This window comes from Schistocerca americana, chromosome X (genome assembly GCF_021461395.2).
Source record: "Schistocerca americana isolate TAMUIC-IGC-003095 chromosome X, iqSchAmer2.1, whole genome shotgun sequence".
Lineage (NCBI taxonomy): Eukaryota > Metazoa > Arthropoda > Insecta > Orthoptera > Acrididae > Schistocerca > Schistocerca americana.
Genome location: NC_060130.1, coordinates 549440635 through 549466333, shown reverse-complemented (window position 1 = coordinate 549466333; position 25699 = coordinate 549440635). Strand labels below are relative to the sequence as shown.

The 25699-nt window shown below is 45.2% G+C and overlaps 1 protein-coding gene across 2 annotated transcripts in view; it reads left to right on the top strand.

Annotated features, from left to right (window-relative positions):
• Window positions 1-25699, top strand: part of LOC124556457 (GTP-binding protein Di-Ras2) — a 650315-nt gene that overhangs the window by 584626 nt on the left and 39990 nt on the right. For both annotated transcript variants that reach the window (XM_047130409.1, XM_047130408.1), the window contains one exon: window positions 2341-2595. In XM_047130409.1, the coding sequence (XP_046986365.1) occupies window positions 2341-2595 (255 nt within the window). The remainder of the gene's footprint in view (window positions 1-2340; window positions 2596-25699) is intronic.

Here is a 25699-nt window from a genome sequence, read left to right as displayed (position 1 = left end):
ATTTTGTCCAACTGTCGCATTAGATCGTCAGAATCCCAAGCTGATTCTAGAATGCTGCTCATAATGTTCCAACGTTTAGTGTCGTTCTGAGGGATATCGTGCCAAATTCCATCCAATTGGTGCGTTAGATCGTCAAAATCACGAGCTGGTTGGAGGATGCTGCCCATAATGCTCCAAAAGTTCTCAGCTGGGGAGAGATCCGGCGACTTTGCTGGCCAAGGTAGGATTTGTTCAAAAGTGTGAATTTCTTAGGGACCAAACTCCTAATGTCATCGATCCCTAGTCTTGCACACTACTTAAACTAACTTATGCTAAGAACAACACACACACCCATGCCAGAGGGAGGACTCGAACCTACGGCGGGAGGAGCCGCGCAGTCCCAAGGTAGGGTTTCCCAAGCACGAAGACAAGCAGTAAAAACTCTCGCCGTTTGCGAGCGGGTAGTATCTTGCTAAAATGCAAAAGCCCAGGATAGTTTGCCATAACCGACATCAATACGGGGCGAAAAATACGTATCGCTCTGCCTAAGGGTGCCAGGGACGACAACGAAAGGAGTCCTACAATGAAAAGAGGCGGCACCCCAGACCATCACTCCTGGTTGTCGGGCAGTTTGGTGGGCGACACTGAGGTTGACAATCTACCGCGGTCCAGTGTGTCGTCAGACACGTCTTCGCTGGTCATCGGGCCTCAGTTCAAAGTGAGACTCATCGCTGAAGACAATTATACTCCAGTCAGTGAGATTCCAGGCCGAAGACGTGTCTGGAGACGCTCGGGACAGCGGTGGGATATCAACCTGAGTGTCGCTCGCCATACAGCCAGTTCCACAAGAAAGTATTCGCCGTTATCTATATGAAATAAAAGATACTATTATGAAAATACATGTTGTTACTAATTCCACAATTACCTAATAGTTAATCCAATTGCCCCCATTATCGATTATAGCTTGACACCTTTTTGGCATGCTTTTCACGAGATTTTTTGCATATTTTCGAGGTAACGATCTCCATATCGTCCTGATTTTATATGACAGCTGCTTCTAAGTATATATTGGCTTTCTTTTAACCTTCATCTTAATATATGACCAAACATTTTCGATCTGATTTGCATCCGGAGACATTGCAGGCCAATCCATCGTGGGCACCACATTGTCTTGTTCCCACGATATACAGAAACGTCTGCGATGTTTCAGATCATTATCCTCTTTAAGCACCAAGTTTGCCTCGTACGAACTAAATAGCTTCTTAACGGTCCTCAGAAGGCATATTTGATAAAGCGTTTAAATTGGCTGTAAATAAATTCAAATTGCCAGTTCGCGCACGTTAACCCTCTCTGTGGTAAACCATCCACTTTCCCAACCTGTAAATACCGTCTGCCCCACTTCGCAACGAATGTATTTGACTTTCTAAGACTTTTAGCAGCAGTTCCATATGAAAGCTTTGGTGCCTTTTGATGAATTACAAGGAGCACAAACGCCTCAGATATTTTGCACTCATTTTAAACTGCAAACGACAAAACAAAACATTCAACTGTCATACTGTTTATCTATACACTGTGCAAAAGCGCACTGCTTGCAGATTCGAGACCACTACCAGATATGTCACTGCAGACGTTACATTTCAAATTATGGCTTACACTTTTTTGTAGAACTGACTGTGCGTCTCGACAACCAGGAATGATGGTCTGGGTTGCCGATTCTTTTCATAGCAAGATCTCTTACAGGAAACCTTACAGTGCAGCGGTATGTCGACGTTACTGAACGCCCAGTTCTGTTGGCCTACATGGCAAGACATCTTGGGCTTACATTTCAGCAAGATAATGCCCGCCGGCGCACGGCTCGAGTTTCTGCTGCTTGTCTTCGTGCTTGGCAAACCCCACATTGGCCAGCAAGATCGCCTGATCTCTCGAAAAATGAGAGCGTTTGGAGCACTATGGGCAAAGTCTTCCGACCATCTCGGGATTTTAGAATCTAACGCGCCATTTGGAATTTGGCACGATATCCCTCAGGGGGACATTCAACAACTGTATCAGTCAATGCCAATCCGATTAATTACTTTCGTAATGCCCAGAGGTGGACCAGCGCGGTATCGACTCGCCCAATTTATGTAGCTCTTTTCTTGAATAAATCATCCAGTTTTTTCTGAAATTGTAATGATTTTTTTTCTCTATAATATGTACATCACATCTTCCGATTTCCGACTCATTCGCATAATTCCTTCGTGATGCGTCATTTTTATTTCTCTTAGTATGTATAAAGTTGTATGGTATTTGTTAAGTGGGATAGCTATCGACAGTGTTCACTGCCCCGCCTGTATGTAATAATGAGTTGGTTTATCTCCGCAGGTGATCAGCTGCAACAAGAACATCTGTACGCTGCAGATCACAGACACGACAGGCTCTCACCAGTTCCCAGCGATGCAGCGGCTTTCCATATCGAAGGGGCACGCCTTCATATTGGTATACTCCGTGACGTCCCGCCAGTCGCTGGAGGAGTTGCGACCCATCTGGGAGGTGATCCGCGACATGAAGGGGGCCGAGCTCGCCACAATCCCCGTTATGCTCGTTGGCAACAAGTGTGACGAGACCGAGACTAGGGAGGTAGGTGAAAAACGCTCATTACGTTTCAATTGGCTCTGAAGTTGGTGCACATTTGGTTGAATACACGGCCTGAGGCTCTTACATCCGAGCCCATAAAGGTGCGCCAAGGAAGGAAAAAGTCCTTCTTTGTAAGCAACCGACAGTCTGACAAATTTCAAAGTCTGATATTGTGTTTTCTTTTATTATAATTTTATTCCCTCTATTGCTCCTCTTATACTCTACAACCTTCCGTAAATTAAATAGAACATTAAATAATGAATACATCTGAATCATATGAAATGTTTTATTTCAACGTGGTGGTACAGGTGCGTAGGTTGAACGTTAATGTGATGGAGATCCTAATGATGTTCAAGTCTTCGTCGATGGTGATGCAGTGTTGTATGTGCTTCACATGATTCTTTTTACGGTTCTGTGACAATTTTTGGGGTGATGCGATCGTGTAAAAGGCATAACTGGCTCCAGATGAAAAGTTCCTCTTCGCTGTGGGCGCGGAAAATAGGAGCAGTGCGTGATTAGGGAGAGGGAGTGCGCAGGTATGGAGTGGTGAACTGCACTTTTCTCGTATGCGAGAATACCAGAAGCCTCTGTATGACGGTTGCAGCACTGGATTTAAGAGTATCAATACGGTCAGATTGAAAAGAGTTCTCAGAGAAGAAGTAATTAGGCACACTGGTTAGCCAAAAGATTATGACCACAGCCCTCCACGAAAAACAATGTCGTCTGGTGGTATCGCTTTAAGGGAAGTATATAAGTGGACCAGAGACAAATGGGGCATCATTATATCGAACGGGAAAATCCACTTACATAAGCGACTCTGACAAAAGGCAGATTGTTATGGTGTGGCACGTGAGACCAAGCATCACGGAAACGACGAAGATGGTCAGCTGTTCGTGTGCTACCGTAGTGAGCATCTGTAGGAAGTGGCTGAAGGGCAGTGAAACCACGAGAAGACGACAGGTTATCGGATACGCACGTGTCCTCAGAGAACGTAGAGGTCGGATGTTTGTCCTCTCTGTTAATCAGGATAGGCGGCGAACTGTGGTGTATCTGACAACAGAGTACAGTGCTAGTACAGGCACAAGGGTTTCAGAGCACACCGTTCAGCGCACATTCTTTAACATAGGGCCCCCTAGCAAACGGCCCTTAAGAGTAATCATGATGATCCAACGACATCGCGAATTACGACTACAGTGGCAAAGGGTCATAGAGGTTTGACCGTGAATCCTTGGAAACGTTAAAATGTTTATCACTAGTAACAATAATAGTCACTTACTGTTAAGATATCACAGGATTGAATGTAGTTCAAGCTGCCAGAAAATATTCATTTAGCCTGGTGGCAACAAGACTTTTTAAATGTTCAGTATTACATTTGAAACTGAATTACTTGGCAATACTGAACATTTGTAGTTCTTTTTTTACAGATTTATAAAAATCAGTAATACTCATATTTTATTTTTACATAAGTGTGTATCATTTAAATTTAAAAGGAAAGCAAGGCGGAAATATTTGTGTATTAGGCTATCAGCGCTCATCTCAGAAGATATAGTTTCAGGGTACTTAAATTTTCAATAACGCTGCCAGACGTCTTAAGTTGGTATTAATTCAATGATAAGCAGAAAACGAGACGCTAAATAAATTCCCATATAAATCTGTAACTGATTTCTAGTTAGTTATTTCGAATTAAACTTTGAAATTCTCACTTTATGGGGTCAGAAATTATCAGAGGTTTCCACCCAGCGTATACTCAAAATGTGAGTACATGAAGACAGAAGCGATTTACAAAGTCAAATTTTTGTAGCCAAAGTTTGTTCATAAGTTCAAGTGAGAAGAGAATATCATAGAACTTCTGAACCAACTACGCAAATCTTTGTTTACTGTTCCCATCCTTTCAGATACAGTTGATATAAATATAAAAAGCTGAAATATTTCATTTACTCTTTTTCCATAATGGCAAATGGTATAATATTTTGACCTAGTTCATCAAGTCTGTTTGATGTTTCCTGAAGCCAAGAATGTGTATTATCAACTATTCGCTGGCTTAATTTAAGAACGTCCTGCTGAAGCCTCTTCAAAAAACTGAGTAAAATAACTACTGTACGTCAGTATACTCATTCCTTAATTAAATTTGTGATAAATAAAATGTTTCAAATTAATAGCTCTGTTCATAGAATAATGCTAAATATAAGAACAATCCACTCAAAAACATTAACAAACCACCATAACAGCCATCATGACAAGCCTCTCAGTGCCAATATCTAATTCTTAGTCAGTTTTCTACACGTTGAAAAACGAAAGATGGAGTTCACTAACACTTAAATCATTTATGACTGTAACATTTCCCAATCAGCTGAAATATTTATTTACTCTTTTTCCATACTGTCATATGGTATAATATTTTGACCTGGTTTATTTAGCCGGCCGAAGTGGCCGTGCGGTTAAAGGCGCTGCAGTCTGGAACCGCAAGACCGCTACGGTCGCAGGTTCGAATCCTGCCTCGGGCATGGATGTTTGTGATGTCCTTAGGTTAGTTAGGTTTAACTAGTTCTAAGTTCTAGGGGACTAATGACCTCAGCAGTTGAGTCCCATAGTGCTCAGAGCCATTTGAACCATTTTTTTTGAACCTGGTTTATCAAGTTTGGCTGATGTTTCCTGAAGCCAAAAGTGTGTATTATCAACTATTCGCAGGGTGACTTTAAGAATGTCCTGCTGATGTCTGTATGAAACCTAACAGCAACGTGACACCGATACTTCTTGAAGTTCACATGAAACGTAGCAAGAACAGTCACACCAGGTATTATTTATACGTCAGAATAACGTTGACGTAAGTTGAAAACCAAAGACAGGATACATATACTTGAGATACTAAAGATATAATCACCGCTGACCATAGTCTGTTATTATGAAATATAAAACATCTATTGTGTGAACTGTCAAAAAAATTACAGAAAATATCGACAACATTATGCCAGAATATTATGCCACACTGTATTAAACAGCACAATATCGACGTGAAATCGATATTTTAGGATTTCACGTGAAATATAACGAGACCAGTCTCCAGATACAGTCACACCAGATATTGTATATACAGCAGGACAACGTAGACTAAGTCCCCCTCTTACTTATATAATTTAGAAATATAAAAATGAATTAAAACATATTTGTATGTTCAATTCTTGATAATGAAAATTATGGCTGCAATTTCAGTTATACCGCAATAAGTCAACAAATTCTTGAGTAACAAAAATTAAGTCCAAAATTCTTGTTGAACTATAGCCCATTGTAATTCTCAAACTTTGTATACGCAGGTACGTGAAAATGGATATGTTCCGGAACAGCTGTCGTAATAATCAATGAATCTTTTAAGCAGTTATATTGGAACCTTGCTTACAATGTCCTTTCAAGACATATATTTCACTGCAGGTCCAATCGTCAAGAAAATAAAATACCTTACTTTGTTCCATAAAGAAGTCGTTAATCAAGAAGACTTATTCCCAGTAACTTACCAGCAGCCATAAAACGTTAAACTACTAATGAAGTTCCCTTTATGAAGAACCAATAGAATTTATTAGTGACCAATACCATCTATGTTTTGGTTGGCAGGAGAGCCAACACCGGATTACTAGAGGAGGCCGAAAGGCACGCGTTTTAGCTTTGTTTTGGTTTTAGGGCGTGAAACTGCTATGGTCATTAGCGCCCGGTCCGTGACTTAGGAAACAGTAAAAAGTCGAAAATGGAAACCAGCAGCCATGGGAACGAAACTCAAAAAATTGGAGAAACTAAAAGCAGAAGGAAGGCTTAAAAATCCACTACAGAAAGGGCTTGGTTGTCCCCAAAAAAAGCTTCAAATGACTGACGTCATTTCACTGGCACTAATAAACTCGAGAACGCGATCGGCCGAGCGCGTGTCATCTGCTAAAATTGACGATATATCAGGCGACAGCTGTAGACGGGCGCGTAACGGAGTAAAATAGGGCCACTCAATTGAAAGGTGTCTTACCGTCCACAGCTGAGAACAGTGGGGACAGAGTGGGGGAGGATCGCCGCTTAAAAGATGTCGATGGCTAAAAGGACAGTGTCCTATCCGGAGTCGAGTTAAAATTACCTCCTCCCGACGACGCGTTCGGGAGGAAGAGTTCCAAGCACAAGGAAGAGCTTTCACGTCCCGCAATTTATTATGGGGAAGTGTCGAGCAATGTGCGTGCCATAAAAGAACAACACGACGACATAAAACGCTCCCGAGATCGGTGAAGGGAATCGATTGAATAGCAGGCTGAGGAAGAGAGACTGCAGCCTTGGCCGCTATATCGGCCGCCTCATTTCCACTTATACCAACGTGTCCCGGGAGCCAGAGGAACGCCACCGAGACGCCCCCCAGGTGGAGCAAGCGCAGACAGTCCTGAATCCGGTGGACCAGAGGGTGGACAGGGTAAAGAGCTTGGAGACTGAGGAGAGAGCTGAGAGAATCTGAGCAGATAACATACTGTATCCGCTGATGGCGGCGGATGTAGTGGACAGCCTGGAGAACAGCGTAAAGCTCCGCAGTATAAAACGAACACTGGTCGGGAAGCCGAAATCGATTTGGGGTGTCGCCAACAATATAGGCACTCCCTACACCTAACGATGTTTTCGAGCCATCAGTGTAAATAAATGTGGCTTCCTTCATTTGTGCACATAGAGCAGAAAATGCCCGACGATAAACAAGTGAAGGGGTACCATCCTTGGGAAACTGACAAAGGTCACGGAGCAGGCAGATCCGGGGACGGAGCCATGGCGGTGCTGTACCCCAAGTTGTCAAGAAGGTTTTAGGAAAGCGGAAGGAAAGAGAATGGAGCAGTTGACGGAAGCGGACTCCCAGTGGTAGTAGCGAGGAGGGGCGGCCTGCATACCCTACATCAAAGGAGGCGTCGAAAAAAATGTCATGGGCTGGATTAGCAGGCATGGAAGACAGATGGCTAGCATAACGACTCAGAAGGACTGCTCGCCGATTGGACAGCGGAGGTTCAGCAGTCTCAGCATAAAGGCTTTCCACAGGGCTGGTGTAAAAAGCTCCAGACACTAAACTTAATCCACGGTGGTGGATAGAGTCGAGACGACGAAGAATAGACGGCCGAGCAGAGGAGTAAACTATGCTTCCATAGTCCAATTTCGAGCGCACTAAGGCGCCATAGAGGCGGAGAAGGACCACTCGGTCCGCTCCCCAGGAGGTACCATTCAGGACACGGAGGGTGTTGAGGGATCGCAGACAGCGAGCCGAAAGATAGGAAACGTGGGAGGACCAGCACAGTATTCTGTCAAACATAAGACACAAGAATTTAGCGACGTCCGAAAACGGAAGGTTGACAGGTCCTAGATGTAAGGAGGGTGGAAGAAACGCCTTACGTAACCAAAAATTAACACAAACGGTCTTACTGGGAGATAAACAGAAGCCGGTTTCGATGCTCCAAGAGTGGAAGCGATCGAGACATCCTTGAAGACGTCGTTCAAGAAGGCTGGTCCGTTGAGAGCTGTAGTAGATCGCAAAATCGTCCACAAAGAGGGAGCCCGAAACATCAGGAAGGAGACAATCCATAATTGGATTTATGGCAATGGCAAACAGTACAACACTCAGCACGGAGCCCTGGGGTACCCCGTTTTTTTTGGGAGAAAGTACGGGAGAGATTAGTGTTCACCCGCACTCTAAATGTGCGCTCTGCCATAAATTCGTGAAGAAAAAGGGGCAGCCGACCTCGAAAGCCCCAAGAGAGCAGTGTGCGGAGGATGCCTGTCCTCCAACAGGTATCGTATGCTCTCTCCAGATCAAAAAATATTGCTGCTGTTTGGCGTTTCCGGAGAAAATTGTTCATGATATAAGTGGAGAGAGCAACAAAATGGTCAACTGCAGAACGATGCTTTCGGAATCCGCATTGGGCAGGTGTTAAAAGACTGCGAGACTCCAGCCACCAAGCTAAACGGCAATTCACCATACGCTCCAAAACCTTACATACACTACTCGTGAGAGAAATGGGGCGATAGCTAGAGGGGAGATGTTTGTCCTTTCCAGGTTTCGGAACAGTAACGACAACAGCTTCCCGCCATCGTCTCGGAAAAGTACTGTCGGTCCAAATTCGATTATAAAGGCGAAGGAGGTAACGCAGACTATGGGTTGGTAAATGCAGCAACATTTGGACGTGGATTCCATCCGGTCCTGGGGCGGAGGAGCGAGAAGAAGAGAGTGCATGTTGGAGTTCCCGCATGGAGAAAACAGTATTGTAGCTTTCGCGATTGTGAGAGGAGAAAGCAAGAGGTCGCACTTCTGCTGCACGTTTCTTCGGGAGAAACGCTGGCGGGTAATTTGAAGAGTTCGAAATCTCAGCAAAGTGTTGACCCAATGAGTTAGAAATTGCGACGGGGTCCACTAGTGTAACATGCGCGACAGTGAGCCCAGAGACCGGGGAGAAACTAGGCGCGCCTGATAACCGCCGAAGCCGACTCCAAACTTCCGAGGAGGGAGTGAAGGTGTTAAATGAGCTAATAAAGAATTTCCAGCTTGCCTTCTTGCTATCGCGGATGACGCGACGGAATCGCGCACGGAACTGCTTATAACGGATACAGTTGGCCAAAGTAGGATGGTGGCGGAAAACGCGAAGAGCACGTCGCCGCTCACGTATTGCGTCACGGCACGTCTCCTTCCACCAAGGAACTGGGGGGCGCGGGGGCAATTCGGAGGAGCGTGGTATTGAACGTTCCGCAGCTGTAAGAATAACGTCGGTAATATGTGTGACCTCATCGGCGACGCTGGGAAAGTGACGGTCATCAAATGTCGCTAGAGACGAAAAAAGTGTCCAATCGGCTTGGGCAAACTTCCAGCGTCGCAGGCGCATACATGGCAGTTGAGGCTGCAGTCTGAGGACACATGGAAAGTGGTCACTCGAGTGTGTATCGTCAAGGGCGAACCATTCGAAGCGCCGAGCTAGCGCAACAGTACCGACCGAAAGGTCCAAGTGAGAGAAATTTGTCGTGGAGGCAGACAAAAATGTAGGGACCCCAGTGGTGAGGCAAACTAGATCCGCTTGGTGGAAGACGTCTAGCAATAGTGAGCCACGTGGACAAGGATGTGGAGATCCCCAAAGCGGGTGGTGGGCATTGAAGTCCACAACCAGCAAATAGGGGGGGGGGGTGGAAGCTGACCAAGAAGATGAAGGAGATCAGCTCGTGCCATTGGTGTGGATGATGGATTGTATACAGTACAAAGAGAAAAGGTATATCCAGAAAGGGAAAGACCGACAGCGACAGCTTGGAAGGCAGTGTTTAAGTGGATTGGGTGAAAATGGAGAGTATCATGGAGAAGAATCATGAGTCTTCCATGGGCTGGAATGCCTTCAACAGAAGGGAGATCAAATCGGATGGACTGAAAATGGGGGAGAACAAAGCGGTCATGGGGATGCAGCTTTGTTTCCTGAAGACAGAAGATGACCGGTAAGTAGGATCGTAAGAGGATCGACAATTCATCCCGATTGGCTCGAATGCCGCGGATATTCCAGTGGATAATGGACATAGGGTGAACAGAAAATGGAGGAATGTGATCAAGGTTGCTGTCAACTCATCGACTGCTCAGAGCTTGCGACCGACAGCATGGAATGGCATTCAGCCGAAGGCAGAAGATCCTGATCCATAGGATGTTCAGGAGCAGCTCCTGCCACCAGCGATCGGCCGGTTGATCGGCCGCCAGCAGTGCGCCTCGGCAACACAGAAGACGGCCGAGGGCGATTTTCGCCAGGTGGTGCTGTAGATGGGACACGCCTTGGCAGAGAAGGAGATGAACTGAGTTTCTTAGTAGCCTTCTTGGAAATATGATGTTTAGGTGGAGGAGGAACCGATGGTTGCGAAGTTGGGGTACGTAAAAAATCTTCACGAGTGTGCTCTTTTTTGGATGTCCGGGTGTCTGACTTTTGGGCTCGAGATTTAGCAGAACCCGATGAAGGGTGAGCCATAGAGTGGGCAGGCGAAAGTAGTGAGGTTGAACGGGCGATCTTTGCACTGGCCGATCTGATGACCGTGGCACTAAAGGTGAGGTCGCAAGTCTGCGTGGCCGCCTCCTTTGTTGGCCGAGGAAAAGCAAGGACAGCGCTGTATTTTCCTGTCTGAGGTACGGTGGGCCGGCGACTGGTGAATAATTTTCGAGCAGCAAAGCTCGACTCCTTTTCCTTCACTCTGATTTCCTGGATGAGCTTTTCGTCTTTAAAGACGGGGCAATCTCGAGAGGAAGCAGCGTGGTCACCCATACAGTTGATGCAGCGAGGGGATGGAGGTGGACAAGCACCCTCATGGGCATCCTTGCCACACGTAACACATTTGGCCAGATTGGAACAGGACTGGCTGGTGTGATTGAACCGCTGACACCGATAGCAACGCGTAGGTTTTGGGACGTAAGGGCGAACGGAAATTATCTCATAGCCTGCTTTGATTTTCGATAGGAGTTGAACTTTGTCAAATGTCAAGAAGACAGTGCGGGTTGGAATGATGTTCATGTCAACCCTTTTCATAACTCTATGAACAGCTGTTACGCCCTGGTCAGATAGGTAGTGCTGAATTTCTTCGTCAGACAGTCCATCGAGGGAGCGTGTATAAACGACTCCATGTGAGGAATTTAAAGTGCGGTGCGCTTCAACCCGGACAGGGAAGGTGTGGAGCAGTGAAGTACGCAGCAATTTTTGTGCCTGGAGGGCACTGACTGTTTCTAACAACAAGGTGCCATTCCGTAATCTGGAACAAGACTTTACAGGACCTGCAATTGCGTCGACACATTTCTGAATAATGAAAGGGTTGACCGTGGAGAAGTCGTGACCTTCGTCAGACCGAGAAACAACAAGGAACTGTGGCAACGATGGAAGAACTGTCTGTGGCTGAGACTCAGTGAACTTACACTTGTGAGCAGACATAGTGGAAGGTGAGGAAACCATTTCGGAAGAATCCCCCATGATTACCGGCGTCTCCGATGGCGCCCTCCTCCCTTGTGGGGGCCCTCTCTGAGGGCACTCCCGCCTTAGGTGATTGTTCACACCTCAGGTCACACCTCCCGACAAACGGACAGAGGGACTAATTGGCACTTTCGGAAGGTATCAGCTCGGGTAATCACCCCTCCCTGGGCCTGGCCGTTACCAGGGGGTACGTACGTGTCCTACCTGTCTACCCGGGGCGGGGAATTACGCGTTACCCCGTCACCGGCTACGCACGAAAATGCGTGGGTCGGCCTTCAGACACGCACAGGAAGGAAGAAACTGAAAGGGAAAACCAAATAAAGTGAAAGGAAAGAAGAGAGGTCTCAAACGCTGCAGCGGAGAAAAGGGTAAAGAGAAGAGGTAAGGAAAAGAGTAGGACAAAGGAAGGATGCAGACAGACAAGCAGAGAAGACGAAGAATGTGTTACATTTACGAGCGTCCGTCTCCGGACGTAGGCACAAACCATGCTCCCAGAGTGGGAGAAAGGGAAGGAAAGAGCCAGAGGTGAGGGGAGGGGGGGGGGCGAAGATGGGGGATAGGGAAGGATGCGGAAAAGGAAGGTATGCAGCCCGGAAAGGAAGGAGGGCCACATTAGCTCGGGGTCCCGTGCTCGCTACGCACGTATCCACAAAAGAGTTGTGGACCCCCTGGGGGGACCTGCAGTGTGGCGGCGCTCGGTCTGCAATCACTGATAGTGGCGACACGCGGGTCCGACGTATACTAACGGACCGCGGCCGATTTAAAGGCTACTACCCAGCAAGTGCGGTGTCTGGCGGTGACACCACAATCTACTCCACTGATAACATTCGTATAAGATCAACTTGATGCATATGTTGTTAACAACTTCTCGTAACCTCAGTAGCATATTTCTTCTGTAACTCATAACAGTTCAGACGCACAGACATATCTCAGAGGAATCATAAAATCAGTGCAAATTGATAGTAATTCAATTAACTACTTGGAAATTTAGTTTTCAAGTTACACTTTATAATGATCACATTGCATAATCACAGGTTTCGTACCACTGAGACTTCATACAAAATTCTCTCGTGAAATGTACTTGAGTGAGGTTTAGTTAATAATATCCTGCTACACTGAGTATCTTCGTAGTTCCACTGTAGTTAGTCAAAAGCATCATATAATTTGATGTGTAAATCTTCAATTTCTTTTTCAGACGGTACCATCACATTTTATGTTGTCCTACGCATTTGTGCTCTGAAATTTGTAGAAATAAGATGCTTAGGCTTGCATGTGTGTGTAAGTCGCTAACCATAAAACAGGAAGAAATTTTCTATCCCATCACCAGGGCCAGTTTAAGGGTCAAGGGGCGCCAAACTGAAAGGCCTGCAGAAGCGCCCCTAATGCATAATTTGGGCACAGGGTGTATTATAATTACTAATGAAAACGATTCATTTACACGCTCACTAGATTTAGATTAACTTGCAAAGGACTCATCTAGAGCTAAGGAATGTGCGACTAATGTCGAGGGACTGTGAGAAAGAGTGGAGGTAGAGGGGGGGGGGGGGGGGGGACTGGATAGCAACTGACACGTTAATTGTGTGGAAATACATTTCACGAATTGGCTCTCTACATCATCTTCAAGGTCACTGGTGATGGAGCAGTAACTTAGTTGAGAAAAGATGGGGAAGCAATCAGTTGCAGCTCTGTTGAAGAAATCATCCAGGGCAGAACTTCATATAGGGTAGTCATGGAAAATTTGAATTAGTATGGTCATCCATTTTCAGAGATAAAAATACAGATCTGGGTGCAAGATCTTCCCCATACAGTTGTCTACCTCTTTCTGTTCTAGCTCAATCGCTGACATTTTTTACGCCATCAATGACAGAGCTACACGTGAAAATAGTCACTTTACGTAAGGCACCAGTCTAGCTGCAACCACTGCACAGCACTCCACATTAGTATGATTAAAAATAAACTATACAACTGGGTTAATGAGCACTGTTAGACTGTGGCCAAAGGTAAACTGGACCACTTTATACGAGGGCTGTTCGAAAAGTAACATCCGACCGCTCGCGAAATGAAAACCACAGTGGACATAAAATATTTTTTATTCGCTACAGTTAGCCACACCTTCGTGCTACCTCTACAAATAGTCGCCGCTCCGACTAAAAACAATTGTCGTGGCGTTGTACAAACTTTCCAGTACCCTCAGCACAGAAATCAGCCACACCCACATACTCATCGGGAGTATTTAAGCATTTCTACGTGACCACTGTCCGCTCTGAACAGAAAGGAGCGACGTGAAGTGATCGACAGACACACTAAAGACACTGCCCAACACATCTGTGCAAAGTTCCATCGGATTTTCACAGTGGTTTCCATTTCGCGCCTAATCGAATCTTACTTTCCAAATGCGCATCGTATATAAGAAGCTGGGCAATATAGGGTGTGTGGGGCTCTAGTGGCTGTTCGACAATCAATGTCATCTGGTGTATAGAAGCGGTCCACAAACATCGCCCCTCCTGTGGAAAGTGTTAAGCGTAGCTCAGATACAGTTCGTGTGTTTACCTGTGCACCTAAAATCCATCCGGCTGTGCTCTGTTATTGCAGCAATAAGATGACGTCCTAATGAAGCTGTTCAGATTCCCACAACGTATACGACAGTGGAAAAAGTTGATATAATTCTCGTTTATGACGAATGCTGCAAAACTGCTAAGAGCAGCGGTGCGAGTGTATGCTGAAAAGACCCTGTCTTGCATTGGGCTGCGAGTTGCCTCGCAGTGTAGACGCGCACATAGCTCTGCTGCGACTAGGCGGCACCTCTGTACGCTTAGAAGCAAAATGGTCGTTGTTACCCCGTCCGTGATAGCGACAGGACAGATGGCCTGGACTAGTCAGGCTGTTAGATGTGTCAGGTTTAGGGGACACTGAGGATCCAGGGCCCCACCCACGGGTGGCAAGCCCGCGTTCCTCTAGACAGCAACGGCTACCAAGCAAGAATAGAATCAGCAACCAGTCCACCCTAGAACAGCAAGGAAGAAGACACCTACCGCCCAGAGATGGCACTACAAGACGACAATTGCACAGCGAGATGAGTCGCACTGTATGGTATCTACTGCGGTTTATTTTGAACCATCAAGTAGCACAGAGAACACTCTACCATCCATCCCACGTAAAGTGGTCACATTTATGGCAGAAAATACAGAAGAATTTTCAAGAGAGGTATCACAAGAAAACGTGGACAGCAACAATAGAAAAGCAACTGGAATCACTCAATAGAGGAAAGTCCACTGGACCTGACGGGATACCAGTTCGATTCTACACAGAGTACGCGAAAGAACTTGCCCCCCTTCTAACAGCCGTGTACCGCAAGTCTCTAGAGGAACGGAGGGTTCCAAATGATTGGAAAAGAGCACAGATAGTCCCAGTCTTCAAGAAGGTTCGTCGAGCAGATGCGCAAAACTATAGACCTATATCTCTTACGTCGATCTCTTGTAGAATTTTAGAACATGTTTTTTGCTCGCGTATCATGTCATTTCTGGAAACCCAGAATCTACTATGTAGGAATCAACATGGATTCCGGAAACAGCGATTGTGTGAGACCCAACTCGCCTTATTTGTTCATGAGACCCAGAAAATATTAGATACAGGCTCCCAGGTAGATGCTATTTTTCTTGACTTCCGGAAGGCGTTCGATACAGTTCCGCACTGTCGCCTGATAAACAAAGTAAGAGCCTACGGAATATCAGACCAGCTGTGTGGCTGGATTGAAGAGTTTTTAGCAAACACAACACAGCATGTTGTTATCAATGGAGAGACGTCTACAGACGTTAAAGTAACCTCTGGCGTGCCGCAGGGGAGTGTTATGGGACCATTGCTTTGCACAATATATATAAATGACTTAGTAGATAGTGTCGGAAGTTCCATGCGGCTTTTCGCGGATGATGCTGTAGTATACAGAGAAGTTGCAGCATTAGAAAATTGTAGCGAAATGCAGGAAGATCTGCAGCGGATAGGCACTTGGTGCAGGGAGTGGCAACTGACCCTTAACATAGACAAATGTAATGTATTGCGAATACATAGGAAGAAGGATCCTTTATTGTATGATTATATGATAGCGGAACAAACACTGGTAGCAGTTACTTCTGTAAAATATCTGGGAGTATGCGTGCGGAACTATTTGAAGTGGAATGATCATATAAAATTAATTGTTGGTAAGGCGAGTACCAGGTTGAGATTCATTGGGAGAGTGCTTAGAAAATGTAGTCCATCAACAAAGGAGGTGGCTTACAAAACACTCGTTCGACCTATACTTGAGTATTGCTCATCAGTGTGGGATCCGTACCAGATCGGTCTGGCGGAGGAGATAGAGAAGATCCAAAGAAGAGCGGCGCGTTTCGTCACAGGGCTATTTGGTAACCGTGATAGCGTAACGGAGATGTTTAATAAACTCAAGTGGCAGACTCTGCAAGAGAGGCGCTCTGCATCGCGGTGTAGCTTGCTCGCCAGGTTTCGAGAGGGTGCGTTTCTGGATGAGGTATCGAATATATTGCTTCCCCCTACTTATACCTCCCGAGGAGATCACGAATGTAAAATTAGAGAGATTAGAGCGCGCACGGAGGCTTTCAGACAGTCGTTCTTCCCGCGAACCATAGGCGACTGGAACAGGAAAGGGAGGTAATGACAGTGGCACGTAAAGTGCCCTCCGCCACACACCGTTGGGTGGCTTGCGGAGTATCAATGTAGATGTAGATGTAGATGGACTTCCGGCCAGAGATTGCGACCTTCTAGTGCAGACAAATGAAAATTCTACCACTCACCCAAATGGTTTTATTCCATCCAGTGATGTAAATAAAAGAAAGGTTCACGAGTGGAATTAAAATTCAAGGTGAAAGGATATCAATGATAAGATTCGCTGATGACATTGGTATCCTGAGTGAAAGTGAAGAAGAATTATATGATCTGACGAATGGAATGAACAGTCTAATGAGTGCAGAATACGGAATTAGATCAAATCGAAGAAAGATGAAAGTAATGAGAAGTAGCAGAATTCAGAACAGCGAGAAACTTAACATCAGGATTGATGGTCGCGAAGTAGATGAAGTTAAGGAATTCTACTACCTGGGCAGCAAAATAAACTATGCCGGACGGAGCACGAAGGACATCAAAAGCAGACTAGCACTGGCAAGAAAGGCATTCCTGGCCAAGAGTAGTCTACTAGTGTCTAACATAGGCGTTATTTTGAGGAAGAAATTTCTGAGAATGTACGTTTGGAGCACAACATTGTATGGTAGTGGAAAATGGACTGTGGGAAAACCGGAATAGAAGAGAATCGAAGCGTCATAGATGTGGTGCTACAGACGAATGTTGGAAATCGGGTGGATTGATAAGGTAAGGAATGAGGAGTTTCTGCACAGAATCGAAAAGGAAAATAATATGTGTAAAACACTGACAAGGAGAAGGGACACGATGAGAGGACATCTGTTAAGACAGCAGGGAATGACTTACATGGTACTCTAGGGAGCTGTAGAGGACAAGAACTGTAGAGGAAGACAGAGATTGGGATACATCCAGCAAATAATTGAGGACATAGGTTGCAAGTGCTACTCTGAGATCAAGTGGTTGGCACAGGACAGAAAATCGTGGCGGGTCGCATCAAACCAGTCGTAAGACTGATGACTCAAAAGAAAATTATAAACTTCACCACAAACGCAGTCTAGACACGGATGAAAGCCGTAGCGCAGACACAGTGTAAACGCACAGCTGTTTCACACCGGCAATGCCGCAGGAAGAGGCAACTGACTTCTACCAATCACAGCCGCCGACGGTCCAGCAAGGAGAAGCGGCCCCACCAAGCACAGCCAAGCATAAAAAAGGACCGTGTGTTACCATATATTACACAGAGAAATATGCAGACCTGAATAAGGCTCTGAAGCAGCAGGCTACCGGCACACTGACGGCACTCTTCCAGGATGCAGACCTGAATAAGGCTCTGAAGCAGCAGGCTACCGGCACCCTGACGGCACTCTTCCAGGATGGCAGAATGAAATATCACTTTGAATCATTTGAAGACCAACACAAAGCCATCAAGTTTTCTAAAAGTTACCAGCTTCCTTATTTTTCACACCATCCACCGTAACAGGAATAGCTCGAAGTAGTTATCAAGCGCCTTCCGGCTTCCATCATGGAGGAAGAACTGACACAACAACTGCGTGAAAAACGTTTCCCGAAGGCGAGGGTACACCGACATAAGAAACACGTGGACCCTTCACAATAATACCTGAAGCGCCTTTCAATCTACGGTATAAACCTGCCACCAGCCAAAGACAATCCCAAGTTATGTGACATCAAATCCCTACGTGATACCAGAGTGCGAACTGAACTTTACGAACCGAAAGACGGACCAAACTAGTACCAAAAATGCCAACGCTTTGAGCACAGGGCCAGTCATTGCCATACCCCGGTACGTAGCGTAAAATATGCGGCTCATCATCTTTTTACTGACTGCCCACAACAAAAGACGACAAAACCAAAATGTGCAAACTGTGAGAAGCAACATGTCGCCTCCTGCAGCGGCTGTATAGTTTACCAAACGCTTTTGAAGAAACATGAAATCAAGTCCGCAACCCAGCGATCACCAGCGAAGACACTGCGGCCAACGAGAGACGATCCAGTACCGTCAACAACGACGACAACGACAAGGGAGCAATTTCATGCGAGGATGCCTGTTGCAGTTCCTGGGAGGATGCGTCCACAGCCAAAAACGTTACAACGACCTCCGCGGTGTCGCCTACCAACGTCATATGCAGAGGTGGCGTCACCTCAGGATGGCCACAGGACTACAATCCCCGTCGCCAATGTGATCGGCACCCTGACGCCAGCTTCTACATGTCGAAGATGAATTGAATATAACAGTTATGGGACCCAGGGATACGACAAGAATACCTGAATTTGATCGCCAAGGAGCGGACGTACTGTACATTGCTGTGGTCAAGAATATCCATCCTATCTTGCAACTCCTCGCTATCAACCATCTTTCCTCAGACCTCAAGCTAGCGCTTGGAATCATTCACGAAGGTACTGCTGTCCTCCACCAAGCTTGAGAGAAGTGAACTGGAAGAAATTCGAACAGCATCTCACCAACAATGTTCGGCCTACACAGACAGTGGACTATATTTAGGACATCGACGTCGTGATCGAGGTTTTGATCACCAAGACTGAACGGGCTTCTAGACGCGCAACCACGGAAAATTACCGCCCTGAACCTCATTTTGAACTCTTTCCACCGTTACTGGTTGAGCTCAGGACTCCACGGTACGTCAGCTGAAGGCGATGGCTAAGGTTCCGCCACACTGAAGACCGGAGGGAAATGCATTGTCTTTCCAGGGAACTTCATAGACGCATCCAGCAGTGGAGTCGAGGGATATGGGAGGACCAGATGTCTGATTCCCTGCTTCGTACCCGTGATGAATTGAAGATCTTTCAAAACTTTCGCCAAGCCTAATAGTCAAATAAGGCGCTCAGAGGTTCCGATTGACTTACCTTCGATTCTCTCAGCCAGGCAGAACTCTACGCCTCTACTTATAAACGCCAACTAACTTATCCAACCGCTAGGACGACAAAATCCAGGTGGAGAAGGAACGGGTACGACAACAGATGGAAGCATTCCGTACCCTCCCATCTCCACGCGAGCCATTTCGCCAGCCGAAGTACGCCGTACTATTCAGGCCACCAGCTCGTCGTCGCCGGGCAAAGACTTTTAACCAATACTCGTTTGAAACATCTGCCTAGGAAAGCCATTGTGCTACTGACACGAGTAATCAATAGTTGTCTGCTGAACAAATACTTTCCCACAGCCTGGATGACCGATAAAATGTTTCCCATCCTCAAAATGAGCAAGGATCTGACTCTGCTCTCGCGTTACAGGCCAATAAGCCTCCTTCCCACTATGGGCAACGTTTTGGAACGAGTGCTCCCGAAGAGGTCAGGCACGCAGCTTGAAGAATACCGTTATATCCGACCCCGAACAGTTCGGGTTTCAAGCAAAGCTTTCTGCTGAATTGCAGCTGTTGAGCATCACAGAACACATCCAAGTTAATCTGAATAGGACCAGCTTGGCCGGAGGGGTGTTCCTTGACGTTGAAAAAACATACGACGAGGTGTGGAGGGCAACCTCATCATCAAGCTACGTGACCACACACCGATTCATGACTGTTACGTGAAATTTATCGCCAACTTCCTTTATGGCAGAAAATGTTTTATTCTTATCGATGACAAGAAACTGGAGTAGAAGACAACGCACGCGGGAATATCGCAAGGATCGGTGCCATCCCCGTTGTTGTTTAACTTTTATATCAATGATGTGACGACAGTGCAACACGTGAGTGCCAGCCTGTACTCTGACGATACAGCTTTCCTCACGACCGTTTGGGCGAAAATGAAGAAAATCACGCTGAACGCGGAAAAGACAGCAGCAATTCTTATTACTGAGAAACATCCAGTTCTCAGAATGAACCTGGAGATTTTAAACCAGTGGATCCTTTGGTTCTCCGAAGCCAAATACCTCGGAATCATACTGGAGAAGGGACTAACCTTTAAAAAGCACTTTACGATAAGGAAAAGGACGACCACTAAAATGATTCGCGCTCTAATACCATTGTTTATGAGTAAAGATTTAAACCGGGCTACTAAACTACGCCTATATAAGGCTACTGTTCAACCGACCATCCTATATGGGGTAACGTCTTCGGGCAAAACTTGTCTCTCCAACATTAAAAAATTGCAACCACTCCAAAATAAATGTCTGAGGTGAACACTTGGTAGCCACAGACGGTCATGGACGAGAGAGCTACATCAGGAACTTAGAGAATGATACCTTACAGAGAAGATCCAGGACCATGGAAGACGACTCTTTACGAAAATTTACGCCGGCACTGGTAGGCAGAGCCACGCCTCACAGATGGCATTGACATTGCACGCCATGTTATACCATTGAAGACCGCCCCCCCCCCTCCCCAATTAGGCACCATCAGTGTCGCACGCAAACTCCATGGAGGTCTCTGCACTATAAACCCAGACGTAAGTAGCACCACAACCAAATTACACTCATTACATTGTAGAATACTTCGTCGCGGAAGGTAACAGTTCTTCAGCGGCACGCACAAAAAAAAAATCCTGTGGTGCCAAGCCCTCACGATCATTCTTTACAAACATTTATTTTAAAAATCAAGAAACTGCGTGATGAATAAAATATACCAACAAAAAAGAACAGCAACTGATGAGAAACCTACAACTATTATTTGGACAGCGGTAACATACAATCCACCCGCTACTATCAGGCACCTTGAATGTGTGAATGGGATCATCCAAAAGAATATTCTGCAAATATCACATTTCAAACCGTCTCATTCTTCCCAAATTTCTCTTCAGGGTTATGACTTTCAAAATCGCTTACAGTTCCCTGAAAAGTGATTCGCCGTATCTCCGCACGTTCTACGGATTAAATATCCTTTACAAGTCATGGACAAGTCATACTTCACAGCATGCACCAATTGCCAGCTGAAAATCGATGTTACCTGTTAGTCCGTCAATATGTGATGTGCGAATTTTAAGAATCATGTCATTGGTCCCTATTTTATTGATGGAACTCTTAAGAGCCATAAGTACCTATGATTTCTGACAAGCATGCTGCCGCAGTTATTGAAAGACCTCTCGATGGACACAAGGCTTTCCATGTGGTACGAACATGAAGAATACAAATAATTTGACCTTCTCATCAGAAAATTTGGAGTTCGTAGGGAAGCAGGGAAGCACAAAATGGCATGCATGGTCACCAGGCTTAACGCGTCTGCAATTTTATTTGTGCGAAAAATTATAACAAGAGTTCTACTAGGAAACATAGACGATACCCGATGACATTAACACGTACACACCGCCGGCCGCTGTGGCCGAGTGGTTCTAGGCGCTTCGGTCCAGAACCGAGCTGCAGCTACGGTCGCAGGTTCGAATCCTGCCTCCGGCATGGATGTGTGTGATGTCCTTAGGTTAGTTAGGTTTAAGTAGTTCTAATTTTAGGGGACTGATGACCTCAGATGTTAAGTCGCATAGTGCTTGGAGCCATTTGAACCATTTGGACGTTCTCACCAGCGAGTATCACCGGTGGCTCACGCTCGACTCAAACAATTATGCTACCAGCAATACACTAACGTAAAATGCATTTCCTATCAGCCAGGCGCAACCAACATCTGTGGATTCAATTGTGCGTGGCCCTTCAATAAGAGTGCTTCCGGAAAAAAATGAGATAAAAGATAATTTATCATTAGTCTAGTTCTTTTTTGCGGAAGGTCAGTATATTCAAATAGCAGTCTAGGGGACAGAAAAAGCAGCATTGCCAGGTGAAGTAAAGCATGAATACGTGCGCCGCCCCGCAACGAGACACACAATTCTCAGCACCGTCGTCAACGTGTTAAATGCTGCACAACTGTGGCCCTGTACCGCAACAAGTCCCGATGAACTTTAACGTATGGTAATGTGTGTCTGGACTCGCTTGGTACCACTTATCAGCCCCTGAGGTCAATAGGTTAAACCCTTGATATGGCAGTCATAATAATGAACACACGAAACGTACCTGAATTACACGTTCACTTTCATTTGGTACTGTACGGCAGACGTTTGTCCTGACGGTGGGACGACGATATACGGCACTGTTATCTTCTTAATATTGGACCATGCTTCACACATGATGTGTTGTTAATGTCCTTACAGTTCGTGTGTACCTTCATTTCCTGTTACACAAGCTAATCGACAATTTGGATGATATATGTGGTATATGCATGATAGTGCACCGTCACACGTTCGCTAATTCGTAGAACTAGTCTTCGACAAGTGTACTGGCCGTGGCTCGCCAGCGCAGTGGCATCACAGGACCCGCGACTTGAACCTGTTGGATTGTTTTTTGTGGGCATATTTAAAAGCTTTTTTGTATTCCAGAACTGTTTACAGCGTCGGTGACCTGCGGAAACACTTTATGGATGGTTGTCAACGCGTTGTGAACACGCCTGGTGTTTCGGAACGTGTTTTAGCATCGATGAGGAGACTTTCTGAAGCTTGCCTTCTCGTGAAAGGTCACTACCTAGAACTCTTGTAATATGTTTGTCCTCAAGTTTATATCTGCAGTTTCGATACTCAGCGACTCACAAGCTGTTCATGAAGCTGTCCATATACTCAGTCGTAATACGTCATACTGAGTAAACCATTTGATTCCAGACCTAGGCTCATTTGGTTTATTTACTTCTTTCATCGTCCTCTACTCGTCTCTTTTGTTTGTACCTACAGGGTGTTACAAACGTGTACTGACAAACTTCGAGGGTACAGAGTGTCAAAATTTATAGCCACTGGCGCCTGCTGCTAGGCCACTCCTTCAATAGCAAACGTGACTTTCTACGCTGAAAGACCATAGGTGGAATGTCTCGCATTGTTGTTTGTTGTTCAGTGATTGCGACTGATTGACACGATAGCGAGTGGAGAAGATAGAGCTGCCTGCTGGGTAGAGAGCACTTATCTCCTATGAATGTGACGGTCCGTTGTCTCGATAGACGACGGTTTCGGTCACAGGTTTCCAATTTGCAGTTTATTTTTCTCCTGGAAACCTCTAAAATCTCCAACTTTTTCCGTATACAGGACAAAATAAAATGCAGATGGAAACTTGTGTCTGAAATCTTCGTTGATCCATTATGGACCATGGGACAACGGCTGGTATGTATTTCTTGATGCAGTAATTTACCAACAGCCATATGTATTGTATAAATTTATTTTATGAACTTCTTATGTGCTACCAGTTTCGGCATTTCATTGAAATGTTCATCAACCAAGGCAACACAGCATGGTATTCATAGGAGAGAAAGCTTGTCTGCGCAGCAGCTCACCCCATCTTCTCTACTGGCAATCATGGCAATGAGTCGCGATCACTAAATAACAAACAACATTGAGAGACGCTCCACCTATGGTCCAACAGCTTACAAAGTCACGTTTGCTGACAGAGGGGTGGCCTAGCGGCAGGCGCCAGCACCTATAACTTAGATGTTCTTACGTGTCGTTAGATGATGTTTCTGGACATGGCTTCCTATCCTCAATTGTTTCCTCGCAAAACCCTTTACAACTTGTCAAAGTTTGACGGTATCGTTCTGTAACACCCTACGTAATAGATAAACGCCTTTTATACAGAGTGATACCGTAATGATGTTGCAAACTCTCAGGTATGATGAAGAGGGGAAAATGTATCAATCTGAGATAATGGACGCTGGTCCACAAACGACAGAGTCGAAAGCTATAAGCAAAGTTCTTTCTGATACGTCTTACAGTCGAATACGTGTACTGGTACTATTGTTGCAGATATCGGAAGGTTGGCAACTATGAGAGTGGGTGATATGGACCAAGGCCAGAATAAAGCGTAAGAAACATGGACTGTAAAATACACACCTTTTGAGATATGAACACCTGTTCCTCTTCAATACTGTGAAGCAAATCTCTTCTATTGCAAGCTCTTTGCTTCCCATATTTTTGTAGGTGGTAGTACGAAACAAAATAAGAAAAAAACATTTCTGCTAAATATGGGATCTAAAATGCATGCCTTAATAGCTATGGGCACTTGTTGAGTAGAAGAGATGTGTTTCACAGTAGCGAAGATGAATAAGTGCTCACACTTGTTAAGGTATTCATTTTAGAGCCCATGTTTACTATGCATGTTTTCATATTTTGGTTCTTACTACGACCTCTGAAAGCTGCCTACCTTAGAATCTTAGCAAAAACAGTACCGGTACATATATCCCAATATCGGAGGTATCAGAACGATTTCTGATTATATCTGTCGAATTGGTTGATTCCAGACCTGGGTCCCTTACGTCAAATTGATGCATTTACCCTTCTCCATCAACCCTGAAAGTCTCTAACACTCTCACGGTATCACATTGAATATTTTCTGCTTCATTTGTTCTCATGGGCTATTTTTCTTCGCCTGCTTAATGTGCATTGTTATTCTCGTAGTCTTCTGTCAAAGACTGGTTTGATGCCCTCGCCTCCCCCATAATCAAACTGACTATTCCTTGATGCCATCAGGATGTATCCTATCAATCAGTCCCATCTTTTTGCCAAGTTGTGTCACATAGAGCGTTCTTCATATAAGCCTCCAGGGTTTCAACTGACAACTGCGCGTAAACTACAAGGCATATAGAATTGACACATATCGGTGAATAGAGCATGTCTCCAAGTTTCGATACCCAGTACATACTGTGGCGTTGTTGTGGAGCCAACTGTGTCAGAAAATGTAGAGAAATTATCCCCTCCCATCGAAATGTTGGCGCCTACAGACAGTCAACGAGTGAACAAATTTTCAAATTGGACTGCTGGGAGACTTCCCAGCTACTTCAGTGAATGAAACGCCACGGTTGTCGTTTACTGCGAATGGTTCCATTATGGAGCGCCTGTAACGTGAGTTACAAATCTGGAGACACGCTCTATCCATTGATATTTTTTTCTGTATCCCTTGACATTTTCGCACAGTCGTCCTCTGAAACCCCGGAAGTATTTGCGAATAACCCTGTATTTGTTTTCTCGATGATTCGATTCATTACCTCGTGAATAGTTATTCGACCTACCCATTTAATTTTCAGCATTCTTCTGTCGCACCATATTACAAAATCTTCTACACTCTTGTCTAAACTTTTTATCGTCTGCATTTTACCTCCACATAAAGGTACACTACGACAAATACCTTCAGAAAAGACATACAAATACTTAAATTTGTACTCGATGTTAACACCTTTCTCTACTTCAGAAATTCTTTTCTTGCTTTTGCCAGTCTGCATTTTATATCCTGTCTACTGCAGTCATCGTCAGTCATTTTACTGCCCAAATAGCGAAATTCATATGCTAAGTTTAGAGTCTCATTTCCTAATCTAATTCCCTCAGCGTTCGCTGATTCAATTTGACTGGATTCCATTACTCTTGTCTTAGTTTTGTCGATGTTTATCTTATTACCTCGTTCCAAGCGATTAACGTTTCTGGCAGAATTGCACTCCCACAAGGAAAACTTGAAGTTTTTACTTCTTCCTCTTGCACTTTAATCCCTTTTCAACATTTCTGTTTGATTTACTTTATTGCTTGCT